Source organism: Ziziphus jujuba, chromosome 9 (genome assembly GCF_031755915.1).
Source record: "Ziziphus jujuba cultivar Dongzao chromosome 9, ASM3175591v1".
Classification (NCBI taxonomy): domain Eukaryota; kingdom Viridiplantae; phylum Streptophyta; class Magnoliopsida; order Rosales; family Rhamnaceae; genus Ziziphus; species Ziziphus jujuba.
The window spans coordinates 30,164,168-30,181,455 of record NC_083387.1 but is presented as its reverse complement, the minus strand read 5'-3'; the positions used below and the strand labels follow the sequence as shown (position 1 = coordinate 30,181,455).

General features: G+C 37.4%; 2 protein-coding genes across 2 annotated transcripts; both read left to right on the top strand.

Annotated features, from left to right (window-relative positions):
• Positions 1-9,342: 9,342 nt before the first annotated feature.
• On the top strand, positions 9,343-11,007 carry LOC107428003 (chalcone synthase 2). The gene is made up of 2 exons (XM_048481184.2): positions 9,343-9,645; positions 9,810-11,007. Exons 1-2 carry the CDS (start codon positions 9,468-9,470, stop codon positions 10,814-10,816), a joined length of 1,185 nt encoding a protein of 394 aa, XP_048337141.2. The 5' UTR covers positions 9,343-9,467; the 3' UTR covers positions 10,817-11,007.
• A 136-nt stretch (positions 11,008-11,143) lies between these two features.
• Positions 11,144-14,296, top strand: LOC132799480 (uncharacterized). Its single transcript, XM_060811436.1, has 2 exons — positions 11,144-12,494; positions 13,281-14,296. Exons 1-2 carry the CDS (start codon positions 11,873-11,875, stop codon positions 13,304-13,306), a joined length of 648 nt encoding a protein of 215 aa, XP_060667419.1. The 5' UTR covers positions 11,144-11,872; the 3' UTR covers positions 13,307-14,296.
• Positions 14,297-17,288: the final 2,992 nt, after the last annotated feature.

Sequence of the window (17,288 nt, the reverse complement as noted above, 5' to 3'; positions counted from 1 at the left end):
CTCTCTCTCTCTCATTTGTCAACCTTTACAGCTTAAGAACTTGTACTACTGGTTCTGTGAATTGATTTTGCTTGCACGTTTTTTGAAGTGAGCTTTAGGCTTTTGATAGATTGGAATCATTATTGATATAGATTTTGTTTAGCAGGGTTATGGAACTCTAGAAACTATCCTGCAGACGCCAGTAATTATTTTACCCTACAATTTTTTTTATTTTTTATTTTTTTTAATGAAGCAAGCACTCTTGTATTCACTACTTTTATAAATATCTTATTACCAATTATGTTCAAAATATCTTATTACCAATTATGTTCATCCCTAGGTTGGTTCCTGGTTTCTGTACTCTGCAATTTGGGTTAATGTTTCTTGAAGAATTTTGATTTGATTGAATCCTTGTAGCATTTTAATTATACCTACTTTGGTCTCTGGTATGCAATATTGGCCTTAAGTTATCTTAATTATATATATATATATATATATATAAAATGATTGAGATCGAGTATCCTGAGGTATGGCTGCAACCTCTAGAGCAGAAACATATAATCGACAGAACAAAACGAGAAACACTACTTGTTACCTAACGAATTTTTATATGACATCCTAACTCCAAATGAATGCGGGATCAATTTCAATGACCCCATTTATATAACTTCTGTCTGGAAACAGACGAAATATGTAAATGGCTGTCAAAGTCGCTAGTTTAATATTATAATTATAGATGTTAGTAATTAATTAATGCTGTTTGCTTGTTCAAATATTTTTAGGCAAACCAGAAACTTGTAAGAGAAAGAGTTGAGAGTGGCAATACCATATTATTATTATTATATATATATATATATATATATAATATGTAGTCGTCCAAAGTAATGATATGTATATATATATATATATATATTTATATATAGTTGAGTACTGGAGTTGATCATGTAATATTGTTTACAGAGCGAGCAGAAATTGAATCATTGGTGGATATATATGGAGTAGGTGTGCTTTCATTTATCCAAGCTGGTGTTAAGAGGAAGAGGAGGAGTCTTTGAAGGAGGCGGAGCAGAAATATGAGGGGCGCAAGTGCTCAAGCAGCTGATGCATGAGGCAAGCTCCTGCTGTCCTACAGATGCACATCCCGTTATGCAAGTGAAGACGTCTTGGCCGCATTTGCCAAGGCACTGACCCAACGTCTGCTGGCCGTTCACCGACGCAGTCTCCAAGCACGATAGCAACATAACCACCACTGCAACAACATGCAGCAGCATTAATATTGGCTTCACTGCACCCTCACCACTCGCCATGCTCGTGCGCTTTGTTAACTGTTTATTTGGTAGCTACGTGCTCATACAAAGAGGAATCTGGTGTTGTGTGCATATCAATACTTAAAATAAAGGTGGTAATTTATATAGAAAACCCAAAAAAAATTAAAAAAAAAAAAAAAGGTTGCTGTTTGTGATCACTGATTAGAAAGGAGTAGTTCTCATGCAGGAGGAATGACTCTTGGGTGTTTCAAACACGTCACCGCCGCATAAAACATGCATGTTTGCAGAGACTGCATTATTATAGGTTCCTTCAACAACTCATCTGATAGACTACAGAGAGACGTCACTGTTTGTAACCACATATTTTGTGGATTGTTTCGTTCCTGAAACTAGCCAGACGTGTTATATTTTTTTTGTACTCCATCGATCTCCAAAATTCAATTCCAAGGGACACACCATACACATATATAATTTCTCCTCTCATCAAGAAAGCAAAGAGCATTTTGCAGTTGATGTGTTTTATGGTAATAAACCAAAATAAAAATGGTGACCAAACAACAGAGCTAGCTTAAGAGTTAGGCAAGTGAGGCCATTGCCCATGGCTCCACAATGAAAGAAAGGCCTCTCAAAAAATTATCCATTTTATGTATTTTTTTATTTTATGAAATATAATAATTTTGTTTTTTTGGAAACATAGAAACCTTTTTTAGATTTATTAATTTTCTGAATTTGTATATTGGAATCAATCAAACATTTTATTAGGCGCTCCTATATAAGATATATATATATATATATATATATCTTTCTTTCAACCAAAAAATAAACAGTGTTATAAAGTTTTAAAACTAGTAATTTTTAATGTCAAAAGTTTTTTCGCTCTTATTTTAATGTTAGAAGTTAATATATATATATATATATTAAATATTTAATTTTTTTTTGGGAAAATATATTTATGATCTTCTCAGTTCTTGCCTTGGTTCCCCAAACGGGTTAAGTCGGCCTTGTCTAGCAATATAATAATGTGTGTATTGGAGTGAGATATATCTTGTGTGATAATAATTTGTTAGAGTTAGTGACCCGAATTCTTGTTGACCCGATCCGAAAAGCTCGCGGTGCGACCCATTTGGTGAAACTAATTTTGGAGAAAAATTTGGGACTATGTGGTGGAAGCGGAGGTCTTGAGCCCGACGGGGGTGCGGGGGCAGTGCCCCCACGGTATGGACCTGTTCAATTTTAGGGTTTCTTCCGTACTATATATATATATATTTTTGTTCGGCTGTAATTGGGGTTTTTAGGGTATCTCGATTTTGGCTCACCTTTGTACCAATCTTTCGATATTGGATTTGCTTCTCCCTACCCGTGGTTTTTCCCGTCAAGGGTTTCCACGTAAATTGTGTGTTTGTTCTTCGTTTTCTTTGTTTCTGTTGCTATTTGTTTTTCTCCCAATTCCGTAACAAATGGTATCAGAGCCGCGTCGATCTATTTGGGAATTTTTTTTCTTTCGATCATGGCAACAAAGTTCGACATTGAGAAATTTGAGCGCAACATGAGTTTCTCCATGTGGCAAGTCAAGATGAAGGCGATTTTGACACAGAACGGTTTACACAAGGCGTTGGTTGGCAAGGAGCAGATGCCGTCTTCGTGGGATGCCGAAAAGAAAGCCGAGGTTGATGAGCGTGCCCTATCCACCATTCAGCTATGCTTGTCCAATGAAGTTTTGAGGGAGGTCCTTGATCAGAAGACAACAAAGGACTTATGGGACAAGTTGGAATCTTTGTACATCACAAAGAATCTCACAACGAAACTGATTGCGAAGCACCGTCTATACACCCTTTCTATGGTTGAAGGTACATCTATTAAAACACACATAGATGACTTTTCTACTATTTTGTTGGATCTGGCGAACATGGACATTAAATATGATGATGAAGACCAGGCCCTAATGCTACTGCGTTCCTTACCTCCATCGTATAAAAATTTTAGGGAGACTTTGATTTACAGTAATAAAATCCTAAAATTGGAGGACGTGAAAGCTTCTTTATATTCTAAGGAGTTGTTTGATAAGGAGTTGACCAGTAGTTCAGATAACAATAATTTTGGGAGTTCCGGAGGAGAGGGTTTGATTGTTAGAGGTAGAACATCATCTAGAGATCAAAATAACAATGGTGGTAGTCGGCCAAGATCGAAGTCAAGGTTCAGAAACCTTATTTGTCACTACTGTAAGAAAAAAGGGCACATCAAAACTGAATGTCGTAAGCTTCAGAATAAAAATAATGAAAAGAGTAAGGAACATGCCGAAGCCAGTGTCGCACATGAGGAAATTGAAGATGGAGATGTTTATTCAGTGACTGAGGATAGTTCGGGCAAGCAGGGATGGATTTTGGATTCAGCCTGTTCGTTTCACATCTGTCTCCATAGGGATTGGTTCTCTTCTTATGTTCCGGTGGATAAAGGTGTTGTGCTGATGGGAGATGATCATCCTTGCTGTGTCATCGGCATTGGAACTGTAAGGGTGAAGATGCATGATGGAATTATCAAAACACTATCTGAGGTACGTCACGTTCCAGATATGTCTAAAAATTTAATTTCTTTATCTGTTTTGGACAAGTCTAGTTGTTCTTTTTCTGGTGGAGGTGGAGTTTTGAGGGTTCTGAAGGGTGCTTTGGTGGTGATGAAAGCTAGCCTGGTTGGTACATTATATAGGCTACAGGGTTCTGTGGTAATGGGGTCGGCTGCTGTTTCAGTGTCCATGTCAGATTCGGATGTTACTCGTTTGTGGCATATGAGATTGGGCCATATGAGTGAGAAAGGTTTGGCGATGTTGAGCAAACGGAGTTTGCTTGGTGATCGGAGTATCTCGAAGTTGGAGTTTTGTGAACATTGTGTGTTTGGGAAGCAGAAGAGAGTTAGCTTCAGTACTGGAATTCACAAAACCAAAGGTACTTTAGACTACATTCATTCAGATCTTTGGAGACCCGCACGTACTGCTTCTAAGGGTGGTGGCAGATATATGTTGACCTTCATTGATGATTTCTCCAGAAAGGTCTGGGTATATTTTTTGAAGCACAAGAATGACGTATTTGCTATCTTCAAGCAATGGAAAGCTTTGGTAGAGAAGCAGACGGAAAGAAGGGTGAAGTGCCTTCGTACAGATAATGGATTGGAGTTCTGTGATGGTGTTTTCAATGAGTTTTGTAGAAACGAAAGGATTGTTAGACATCTCACAGTTAGAGGAACTCCGCAGCAAAATGGTGTGGCTGAGCGGATGAACAGAACTCTTATGGAGAAAGTCCGATGCATGCTGTCGAATTTTGGGTTAGCACAGGAATTTTGGGCAGAAGCAGCTGCTACAGCTTGCTACTTGGTGAATCGTTCTCCATCGGCAGCAATCGATTGCAAGACTCCTGAAGAGGTATGGTCTGGAAAACCTGCTAATTATTTAGATTTGAAGGTGTTTGGATGCCCTGCCTATGTTCATGTTAATGATGGTAAGCTTGAGCCTAGATCGAAGATGGGCATATTTCTTGGTTACCCGCAGGGTGTAAAAGGATACAGAGTTTGGCTTCCTGATCCAAAGTCATCTAAGGTTGTGATTAGCAGGGATGTTGTGTTTGATGAGATGGAAATGCTGCATCCGAAAAAGGAGCTCGTTGTTTCAGACAGTATGCCAAAGCAGGTGGAGTTTAGGGTGGAGGAAGTAAGTACTTCACAGAATGGTTCAGTTTCAGGCCCATTTGAGACACCCACTCATGTGGAAGAAGAGAGAATTGAGGAGGTGCAGGAGCATTCGATTGCCAAGGATAGACCTCGCAGGGAGATCAAGAAGCCCTCTAGTTTAGCTGACTATGTCACTTTTGCTTGTGTTGCAGCACAGGAGATCGAGAGTCCCAGTGATCCTTGCAACTATTATGAAGCCATTTCATGTGAGGATTCTGTAAAGTGGTTAATTGCTATGCAGGAAGAGGTGGAGTCGCTTCATAAGAACCACACCTGGGAGTTGGCATTACCTCCAGAGTGTAAGAAGATTGTGGGATGCAAGTGGGTCTATAAAAAGAAAGAAGGCATTCCTGGTGTTGAAGATGCGAGGTACAAAGCACGTCTAGTAGCGAAGGGGTATTCACAGGTACAGGGAGTTGATTTTAATGATATATTTTCCCCTGTCATTAAACATACTTCTATTCGTGCTCTGTTAGCGCTAGTTGCTATGCATGATTTAGAGTTGGAGCAACTAGATGTGAAGACCGCTTTCTTGCATGGTGAGCTTGAGGAGACAATTTATATGCAGCAACCCGAAGGTTTCGAGGTTGAAGGAAAAGAGGATCATGTGTGTTTGTTGAAAAGGTCCTTGTATGGTTTGAAGCAATCCCCTCGTCAGTGGTACAAGCGGTTTGATGGGTTTATGATTAGCCATGGCTATTCTAGAAGCCAATATGATAGCTGTGTGTATTTTAGGAAGTTGGAAGATGGCTCATTTATCTATTTGTTGCTTTATGTTGATGATATGCTGATAGTGGCCAAGAAGAAATCCGATATCAACAGATTGAAAGCAGAATTGAGTGGTGAATTTGAGATGAAAGATTTGGGAGCGGCAAAGAAGATTCTTGGTATGGAGATTGAGAGAGATAGATCTGCAGGTAAACTTTTCTTGACTCAAAGATCTTTTGTTTAGAAAGTTCTGGAGCGTTTTGGAATGAAGAACGCTAAACCTGTAAGTACTCCATTAGCTACTCATTTTAGATTGTCTGCTGATATGTCACCACAGTCGGATAGAGATATTGAGTATATGTCACATGTTCCTTATTCTAGTGCTGTTGGTAGTTTGATGTATGCTATGGTGTGTACCCGTTCTGACATTGCACATGCTGTTAGTGTTGTGAGCCGGTATATGGCTAATCCTGGCAAACAACACTGGCAAGTTGTCAAGTGGATTCTAAGGTACTTGAGAGGCACTACTAACACTTGTTTAAAGTTTGGTGGAAGTAAGGAGGGTGTAAATGGATATGTTGATGCAGATTTTGCTGGGGACCTTGATAGAAGGAGGTCCACTACTGGTTATGTATTTACTCTTGGAGATACTTCTATCAGTTGGAAGTCTGTTTTGCAAGCAACAGTTGCACTATCAACTACAGAAGCTGAATATATGGCTATAGCTGAAGCGGTGAAAGAAGCTATTTGGTTAAGGGCGTTGATAGGTGAGTTGAGCTCTGAGCAGGAGAGTACGGTCATCAATTGTGATAGTCAGAGTGCTATCTATCTCACTAAGGATCAGATGTTTCACGAGAGGACAAAACATATAGATGTTCGGTATCATTTTGTACGTGATGTTATTGCTCGTGGAGATATTGTTGTCAGCAAGGTGAGTACTCATGATAATCCTGCTGACATGATGACCAAGGCACTTCCAGTAGCCAAGTTTGAGCATTGCTTGGACTTGGTTGGTGTTTGTTGTTAAGTTTTGCCTTTAAGGGCTTTTGTGGAAGAGGATGGCAACTTTTATCAAAGATTGGAGTTTTGTATGTTTTTTCATTCCTTATATGGAATTCGTGTCAAGGTGGAGATTGTTAGAGTTAGTGACCCGAATTCTTGTTGACCTGATCCGAAAAGCTCGCGGTGCGACCCATTCGATGAAACTAATTTTGGAGAAAAATTTGGGGCTCTGTGGTGGAAGCGGAGGTCTCGGGCCGATAGGCCCGAAACCGTAGCTTACCACTGAGCCCGACGGGGGTGCGGGGGCAGCGCCCCCACGGTATGGACCTGTTCAATTTTAGGGTTTCTTCCGTACTATATATATATATATATATTTTTGTTCGGCTGTAATTGGGGTTTTTAGGGTATCTCGATTTTGGCTCACCTTTGTACCAATCTTTCGATATTGGATTTGCTTCTCCCTGCTCGTGGTTTTTCCCGTCAAGGGTTTTCACGTAAATTGTGTGTTTGTTCTTCGTTTTCTCTCCCAAAAACAAATAGCAACATAATTGACTAAAGAAATGTAGGTATATAGCGACGTAAGCATTACGCACGCTCACATGCATCATTTGTACGTATGAAGCAACAATTTTTTTATTTTTTATTTTGATGTGGGGGATTTTGAGGGTTTGCCATTCTTACTAAATTTGCCAAAAAGGATACTATATTGGAAAATTAATTGCATTTGATCCTGCGTCAATGAAAAGCCATGCATCATCATCCATGGCTTTGGGCAAAGACATATAAGAAAAATGTAGACATTGTGAGTGACTCCTTGGATTGTCGTTGCAAAGACTCCAAGAAAGAAAGCTTGATGGCCAAAATCAAAGCAAGGAACTCCATGTACACGTGGGAGCCTCAGAGACTCCACAAATCAATTAAAAGTTTGATCACTATTCCATCCATTTATTTTCATTAAATGATATTTATCAATCTCATAAAAACCCTCCAAAGATTTCAAAAAGAAATAAATAGGTAATTAAGATCCTCACTGTTTATATGTATTTGTATATATCAAAAGTGGTATGGTAAATTAGAAGAAGATGATTAACGTATAGATGCATAACTAAGCAAAGGGCGTGCGTGAAAAGTAGGAGGCTAAAAATGTTGACTATTATTTTTATTTTTATTTTTAATTTTTTGTTTGTTTTCTGGAAAAGTTGTCAATTATCAGCGTGGGCCAAAAATGGAATGGCAGGTAGGTAGGTAGGATGGGAAATGGGAAGATCAGTCAAAGCAGGACGAGGGGACTTAGAGGCAGAGGTCATGTGGATGATCAAATGACCATTAAAACCAACCTAACACTAAAATATAAAATCATATATATTTATTTGTAAAATGCATTTTTTAACGTTTCATAGGACGACCGCCTGAGACTACTTGTACACTTATACTGCTCTTTCCTTTTTTGATAAATTGATTCTCTTCCTACATATTTTTCCCACCACACATTCTCACATACACAGTAACACACTTTTTTTTTTTTTTTTTTTTGGGGTGAATTAGTTAGACACCCTCCCGTTTCTTTAATATTATATATTTAAATAGTATAATAATAATTCAGGTATGGTGCTCTCGATTTTCTTTTTACAAAACATTAATATCTTCACCACCCCACAAATATCAACCCTATGCATCCTAATTCTTTTATTAATTTTCTTAATAGCACAAATTTATTAAATAGCCGTTTTGAAAGTGCTTTAGTAAAAATTAAAAAAATTTGAATTAACAAAACAAGTGTTTAGGTTAAATTCTACCCCAAAAAAAAAAAAAAAAAGAAAAGGAAAAACCATTATTTTTATTTGATCAATATTTTGGGGAAGCATCTACAATTCGAGAGACTTGTGAATAATTGTGAAATTCACTCGGAGGACCAAATTTAAGAATAAACAGTTATATATGCAAGTTAAAAATACAAACCTCTTTTTGATTTTATGAATTTTTTTTTACATAATTAAAAAAATAAAAGGGAAAAATACATTGAAAATTCTTAAGTTTAATGAGTACTTACACGAGATGAGTAGGTATACGTACACCCAAAGTAAGTTGTTAAGTTGGTAGAGATAATAGGAGTTTAAATCGTAAACGCAAGAATATTTTGCGTATTTAATATTCACGTTAAATATGTAGAAGTATATTTTTGTTGATGCATGACAAAAGACGGTTCAAGCAAATAAAAGACAAAAGACAGTGGTTGTTAGCAGTTACATTCTCATTTAAAAATAAAAATAAAAAAAAAAAAAGAGAGAAAAAAAATTTGAAAGAAATGAATATATTAATAAAAGGATCAATTAATACGTATACTGCGTATTAGGAAAAGGGTATGGAGAAAATGAATAGAAAGAAAGAAGAGGCATAAATTAAATGAAAATTGATTGCAAAAAGCAGTTTTTTTATTTTTTATTTTTGGGTAATTGCAAAAACAGGGGGTCGAATTAAAAGAAATTAGTATGCATGTCCGACGAATATCTACCACTGATTGCCCCAGCCTAACCCCCAACCCACGTGGCCAGCAGCTGCCCGTCCATCCAACCTACCCATGAGTACTCTTCCTTCATCGTCATTTCTTTCTTTTTCTTCCTTCCTTACATGTGTGCGTGTATATATATATATATACACACACATACACCCGTATCCCATCCTTCAGATCCACCATCAGTCATCATCATCAATACCTCTGAAAAACTTTCACATCTTACAAAAAGCAGATCAAATAATATCTATCATCTGGAAATTTGACTTCCATCAACTACCATGGCTTCCATAGAGGAGATCCGAAAGGCCCAGAGAGCCGAGGGTCCAGCCACCGTGCTTGCCATTGGCACCGCCACCCCTCCCAACTGTGTTTCCCAGGCGGATTATCCCGACTACTACTTCCGCATCACCAACAGCGAACACATGACCGATCTCAAGGAGAAGTTCAAGCGCATGTGTACGTCCTCCACTGCCAATTCTACTATTACATATACATATAATAAATTCTCATGCACATATATACATACGCATATATATATATATATATGCATATGAAAATGTATTTTTTTTTTTAAATATATATATATATATATTTTAAATATATGTTGTATACTTGTACAGGTGACAAATCCAACATAAAGAAGCGTTACATGTACTTAACAGAAGAGATTCTGAAGGAAAACCCAAACATGTGCGCTTACATGGCACCATCTCTGGATGCTCGTCAGGACATGGTGGTGGTGGAGGTTCCCAAGCTTGGCAAAGAAGCTGCCACCAGAGCCATCAAAGAGTGGGGCCAGCCCAAGTCCAAGATCACCCATCTCGTCTTCTGCACCACCTCCGGCGTCGACATGCCGGGTGCCGACTACCAGCTCACCAAGCTCCTCGGCCTCCGCCCTTCCGTCAAGCGCCTGATGATGTACCAGCAGGGTTGCTTCGCCGGCGGCACCGTCCTCCGCCTCGCCAAGGACCTTGCCGAGAACAACAAGGGCGCCAGGGTTCTCGTCGTCTGCTCCGAGATCACCGCCGTCACTTTCCGGGGTCCTTCCGACACGCATTTGGATTCCTTGGTGGGGCAGGCCCTTTTTGGAGACGGGGCGGCCGCCGTGATCATCGGAGCCGATCCCGACACCTCCTTTGAGCGTCCGCTGTTCCAGCTAGTGTCGGCGGCACAGACGATCCTCCCCGACTCGGATGGAGCCATAGACGGGCACCTTCGAGAAGTGGGGCTGACATTCCACTTGCTCAAGGACGTGCCCGGGTTGATCTCCAAGAACATCGAGAAGAGCCTGAACGAGGCCTTCGCCCCACTGGGCATCTCCGACTGGAACTCCCTCTTCTGGATCGCTCACCCCGGCGGCCCCGCCATTCTGGACCAGGTGGAGTTGAAGCTTGGCCTCAAGCCCGATAAGCTGAGGGCCACGCGCCACATTCTCAGCGAGTACGGCAACATGTCCAGCGCTTGCGTTCTCTTCATTTTGGACGAGATGAGGAAGAACTCCGTGGAGGCAGGCAAGCCCACCACCGGCGAAGGTTTGGATTGGGGTGTTCTCTTCGGCTTCGGGCCCGGTTTGACTGTTGAGACCGTCGTTTTGCATAGCGTTTCAGCTGCTCACAAGCGGTCCTAGTACTTGTGAGTTCCTTCGGTGTGACCAGTCAGTTTGAAAAATGAAGTGATTCGACGTCGTTTTGTTTTTTCTTTTGTTTTTTTGTTTTTTTATTACAATAAGTGGGTGATGAAATGAAATCAAATATATGATTGAATGAATTTATGTCCGATTCAAAGTAATTAAATACTATTTATTTTCTTCTTTTCCAATGTTTTTTTTTTAAATAAAAACTAATTAATATGTAGTCTTTTTAAGTAATATAGTTAATATGTATTGATGTTGATGCTTCCATGTATTTACCGTTTGAATTATACACGTTTCGATGCTGCTGCTTCTTTAATTTGTTGGTTTCCCGGTGTCTTGCTCTCCATATTTATTAGTTCTCATGTTTATTCTTTTTTGAAAAGCAATATATAAATTCGATATTTGTCACCATTCGAAATGAGAAAGTTAAGCTTTTTAGACGGCTAATTAAATGCATTAGCATATAACATGTGAGTCTCGTTGGTAAACGGTGACAACAAATGAAGACAAATAAACACTGTGAGACACGCAAGCCTTATTTTTTATTTTTTATTTTTTGCGTGAAACCGGAAACATCATGTTTTCCCCTGTTTTTCTTCTAAAGTTTCCACGCTCAGAAGAATGGACGACCAATAGAGAAATCTGTACGCCTTGCAAAGCTCCCTGAATTCTCTTACTCTCAAACCCATTGTGAGTGACGAAGAAAACAAAACAGAGAGAATCCTAGTAGGAAGGCTATTAACCGCAAGAAGACTTAGAAGATTCAAGCTTGCGGAAATAATCCCCAAGGTTTGGCGAGCGAAGACTAAAGTTAGAGTGGAGAAGGTGGAAGAAAACACGTTCACTTTCCTGTTCGGATCTAGAGAAGACAAGGAAAGTACCTTCAAAAATAGACCTTGGTTTATAGACGGAGCTCATCTAATATTGAAAGAATGGCCATCAAACAAGTCTCTGAAAGAAATCTCTTTTGATACCACAACATTCACAATACAGGTCCACGAACTACCACCTCTATTCCTACATGTTGATACAGCTAATCAGATTGGGAATATGTTGGGTTCTGTTCACTCAAATTCCATATCCAAAGGCTGTGTAGTTGGCCAACATTTTTTGAGATTCAAAATCGATCTTTCTACCCTAAACCCTTTGCCCCCAGGTTTCTTCCAAGACAGGGATGATGGGACTCAAAAATGGATCCAATTCAAATATGAAAAACTATCTGACTACTGTTACAAATGTGGGAGACTAGATCACGTTACAAGAGCATGTCGTTTTGAAAATCCAGCAACCATCACTACAAAAGATGGCAACACAGTCAAAGTTTATGGCCCCTGGTTTAGGGCGGAGCACGGCGGTAGCATTCCGTTCAAGCACATGCTGGAAGATATTATTGCACAGACTCAATCTAGGGAAAAGGAAAAGGAGAAGGAAAGAGTGTCAGACCTACAACCAACCACAGATCAGAGAGATACCAGACAGAAACAATTTTTGGTGCTCGAGGATGGAAGCAAGGATAAACCTTTGGATGAGATGCACTCAGCCTTGGAACTATGCCCCGACTTTAATGCTCTCAAACAGACAACGATATCTACCGGAGAAGGGAAGCTGAATGACCTTTATGCCGACATACTCCACCAAGCCAGAATATCTAATTTTGATACTCAAACCCTAGGTATGTGGGCCTCAGAACTGATTAATAATATATCTCTTTTCAACATTCAGAATAAGATAATGGATTTTTTCGAAAGCGGTAATATAATTTTTGGAGAGTAGGAAATTTTTTTTTTAAAAAAAAATAACTAGTTATTTTGAAATAAAAATATTTTTGATAAAATTAAAAATTACGTAATAGATTTTTTTTATCTTTTTTTTTTCTTCTACACAGCTGTTCATGTAAGGATTTTTTTAACAGGTCATTTTTTACATTTCATCTCCTTTTATTTTTATTTTTTTGTATTTTTTCATATCTGAAACTAAAAATTCAGGTAAATTTTTTTATTTTTTTTCTTATTAAATGAAACTAAAGAAATATGTATTTTTTTTTTCTTTTTTTCTTGTATTTTTTGTTAGTTTTGGAATTTTTAAGCTTTTTATTTAATATGGGTATGTAAGAAATTAATTTATGAGCTGTTATATGTGAGTTTAAAGATACTTATATGGCATATGGTTTGAAGATGGGAAATAATTTGTGTAAAACTGAAAAATTGCGAAGAACAGTAAAAACGGAGAAAATTTGACGAAAAAGATAAACTTCCGCCATTTTCCTCCAATTTATCAGTTTTCGCAAATTTTCCGCTAATTTTTCGCCAGTTTTTCGCCAGTAGGAAAAATTTATATTTGGCCTAAAAAAAAAAAAACAGAATCTACTTTTTTAATATAGTTAATATGTTTGTTTAGTATTATTCAAATTTTTATATATTTATTAATTTAGTTTAACGTTATTCATTTAATTTTGTAGTAAAATGGAAGATAATGATATTGTAATTGCGGTTTTATACAATGGAACATTGGTACAAAATGATGGTGGTAATTGGGAATATTGAAATGGTAAAAATATAATGGTTTCCGTCGGTAAGAGATGCACAAAATCAGAATTACAGCATGAGATTTTCAATTCTATTGAGATAGATCGAAATGAATATTTGCTAAAGATAAAATGAATATATGGACGATGTGCAGAAAAGTTGGATCCTATAGAAATACACTTTGATAGGGATGTGAAATGCTTTCTTCAAAAAGTGAGAAATGGATGGATGACAATGATGCTGCCTCCAATGTATGTTGTGGTGATTTCGAAAGTTGAACATGTATATAGAAATGTTCAGCAAACAGCATTTGCTTCGGATAGTGGGAGTAATCTTCATTCTTTTTCTTGTCCTCCAATTGGCGTTCGTCTACCACAAGTTTTCGATACTGAACCTATTCAGGCTACATCTAAGGAAATTATGATTTAAGAAACTCAGTTTAGAGATCAAGTTGATGTTCATGGGGCTTGGACATCATTTAACATCCACGAAGGAGTTGATGTTGGAGGTGACTATGCTAAACGGTTTCCTAACGATGAGGAGTATGAGCAGTTGCATAATATTGATCATACTGAGAATTACAATGCAGCAGGGGATGGTTTTGATCATAATGATGTAGATTTTGATCATGAGTTACCGGACAATGATAATGATATGCATCCTGAAATGAACAATGAAGGAGTTGATGATGTTAGGTCGAGGATGCAATGCATACCATCCGAAGGTGAAGATGTTATTGGACGTAGATATAGCCGATGTGTTAGTGTTAGACATTATAGGCAGAAATGTATGAATCCATTGTCTTATGCTTCGAATTAGGAAGTTTTAATTCAGTATTATAGTTTAATATCTTTTGATAATTATTTAATATCTTGGATATTATATTTTCTACTCGACGGTGGAAGATTTATTAGCAATTTTTTTTTTTTAAGAATTTAATCCCAAATGAAAAGAGGCTTTCTGGAGTTGATTTTAAATCTTTAGTTTACATCTCATTTTATGAAATGTTCAAATGATTTTGAAAAAAATATATATATATATATATCATTTTTTCTTTTCTTTTGAATGGTTATTGATTTTAAAAGTTAATACATTTTTTATTAAATCCATTTTCATCTTATATAATATTTGTCTCCACTCTCAATTTTTTTACCCCACTATTAATTTAAATAATCTATTAGAAATTGATTTTCCAAGTGGAGGAAATTAGTTTCCGACAGGAGTAAATTTTATTCAACAATTTCCGCTTGGAGGTAATTTTTTCTAACAGGAGGAAAATGATTTCCGCTTGGAGGAAAATTTTGGAGAAAAATTTTTCCAACAGGAGGAAAACGATTTCTGCTTGGAGGAAAAATTTTCCACCTGGCGAAAAATTATCCAGAAGCTTCAATTGACCTCCGTATGGGATTTCCGACTGGAGGAAAATGTATCCAGAAGCTTCAATTTACCGATTTCTGTATGATTTTATTGCATAATTGCTTTAAAAAATTCATTAAAAAATGTGTAGTATAATGGACAATGGTGGCAACAGCCGAATCAAATCATTTCCTCTTCCTACTTAATTCTACACTCCAACCTCTTGCTCTTCCACCTCTCTCTGCACGAAGCTTCATCATTTCCTTTTCATCATAACCTTGCATATCAGGCCCCCTTCCAGCCATGGACATTAAGGCCATAACGACAAATTGGTCTGTATTAGGTTCAACGGGAATGCAACATGCCACCAACTTAGACACCAAAAACTGCATCAAATAATAATCAAAATAAAGTAAAGAAAACTAGAGAGAGGGGAACAATCGACAAAAAAATTATAAAATCATCACGAATTAAAAGGAAGATATACCTGAAGCTGCTCACCAAACACAGAACCTAATATACTACAAGATATTGTACAAGTTTTTCTATTCAAATAACAAGATAATTAACATAAACTTTAGGAAGATGTCGCACCATGAAAATTAATTACATAAGAAAAAAGTCCTCATTACACACCAAAGAAAGAAAGGAATTTTACTCTTTCTTCAAGAGGATATCCACATTCAACCATAGGAAATTTCTTTTGTCAGTTTGAAATAAGTTTCTAAAGTAGGAACCAATTTTATCAATAACATGATTATGAATCAACTTTCTAGTTTACAGAACTCACTTTCCAGATCACTCATGGAAGAAGAAAAAGAAGTACATACGAAAAAACCTAAAGGGAAAAAGGAAATAAATTGGACCAATGAAAAAGAAGAATCTAAATGTATACCTTTAAATATCTTTTTCCCTTTTAACAATGTAATGAAAGTTTTTTGCATAATATATTTATTCCACTTCGCTTTATTATTTAGCCACACGAAGCCTCCATTGAAGTAAAACACCATGAGGATTTTTAAATTTGCAAAGAGTACCTGGGAGCAAATAAGCATTGACAATAATTGCTTCCAAAACATTACCCAAAGACAAGAAATTTTTTTTTATAAATGGAGTCAATCATGACAGTGTTTGGAAGCTTTGCTCTTCTATGTTTCTTCCTCAACTTGTTGATACATTCAGGTCTCTTCTTAGTAGTCCCATCTTTATGTTGCTTGCTCCACGCCTACAACATTCTACACATCCCCAATTCCCCGTTAGTAGAAATAAAACTTGACCAATCTAAAATCTTTACCTTTACCCATTTTCCATAACCAAAAACCCAAAACAAAGGTTCAAACTTTGGATTTTTTTTTTTCTTTTCCCTCAATTTTCTCATCAACCAAACATTAGAGAATACATTGAAAAAATATGAAATTAAGTGTAAAAAAAGAAAAAAAAAAAAAGAAAGCTCTGTACCTGAATGATATCAGAGAGAAGAATTGCTGGGGTAACACCATTGGAATAAGCAATCCAAGTCTTGAGGATCCGAGAAGCAATCCAATTTCAACTGGGTCATTTGGTCTCTTTTCCATTTCCAATTTTGGGATCCATATCTTGGTCTTCTTCTTCTTTTTCTTCAGGGGATATTACAGATCTAGCATATTCGATGAATCTAAGAAATGGGTCCTCCTCTTCTACTTCCAAATCTTCAAAGTCCATGTCTAAATCCTTTAATTTTTTTTTTCACCGAGTTTCAGATATAAATTTTCTTGGATTAATTACCCTGCTGAAGCAAAATTCCAATATTACAATAGTTCATAAATAATCAACCACTAGCCAAAAATAATAAAACAAAAAGTAGAGAAAGAAGGAATAGGTGGTTGCAGCGGCACCAGCACAGACGCAAGCTGCGGCTGTGGCGACAACTAGCTTTTGGTGATGACGACAATGGTGTTGGTGCAGCGACGACTGGCTCTAGGTGGCGATGATAATGGTGCAGCTGCAGTGATGAATAGCTCTTGGTGGCTATGGCAATGATGCAGCTGCAACGATGACTGGCTTTTGGTGGTGACTACGATGGTGTTTTTGGAAAGGAAAAGCCCCAGCCTAAGTTTTGAAAGGGAAAAGGAAAGCAAGAAAAAAAAAAATATATATATATATATATAGTAAAGGGTATTTTGGTCCAAATGTGTTAAAAGTTGGTTATTTTTTAAAAAAAATAAAAATTTTGCTATTTTTCAAGAATGAATTTACGGGGTGGTTAGTTTTCAAAAAAACCCATAAGACAATACCTAGTGAATCGAGAGCTGACCAGGCCCAGTTCAACGGACCCAATGGATAGTAAGTCCTAGATCTCTTAAAGGGGTAGCCTAAGCTTTTTTGGACTACCAACTTAAAAAAAGCCCAAGAATCATTGAAGAGCCTGATTCAAATTACTCAGATTTAGAGGAAGCACCAAACACCAGAGGGACAACCGAATTCTTCTCACAAGATTCGAGAGGGGACTCACCTGAATCCCTAAATCTTCAACAGTTCTCAGAGCCTTGCTCATAAGTCTCTTTTAACCAAGGAACCGATGACAAAAGTCCAGGAAAATCTAGAAA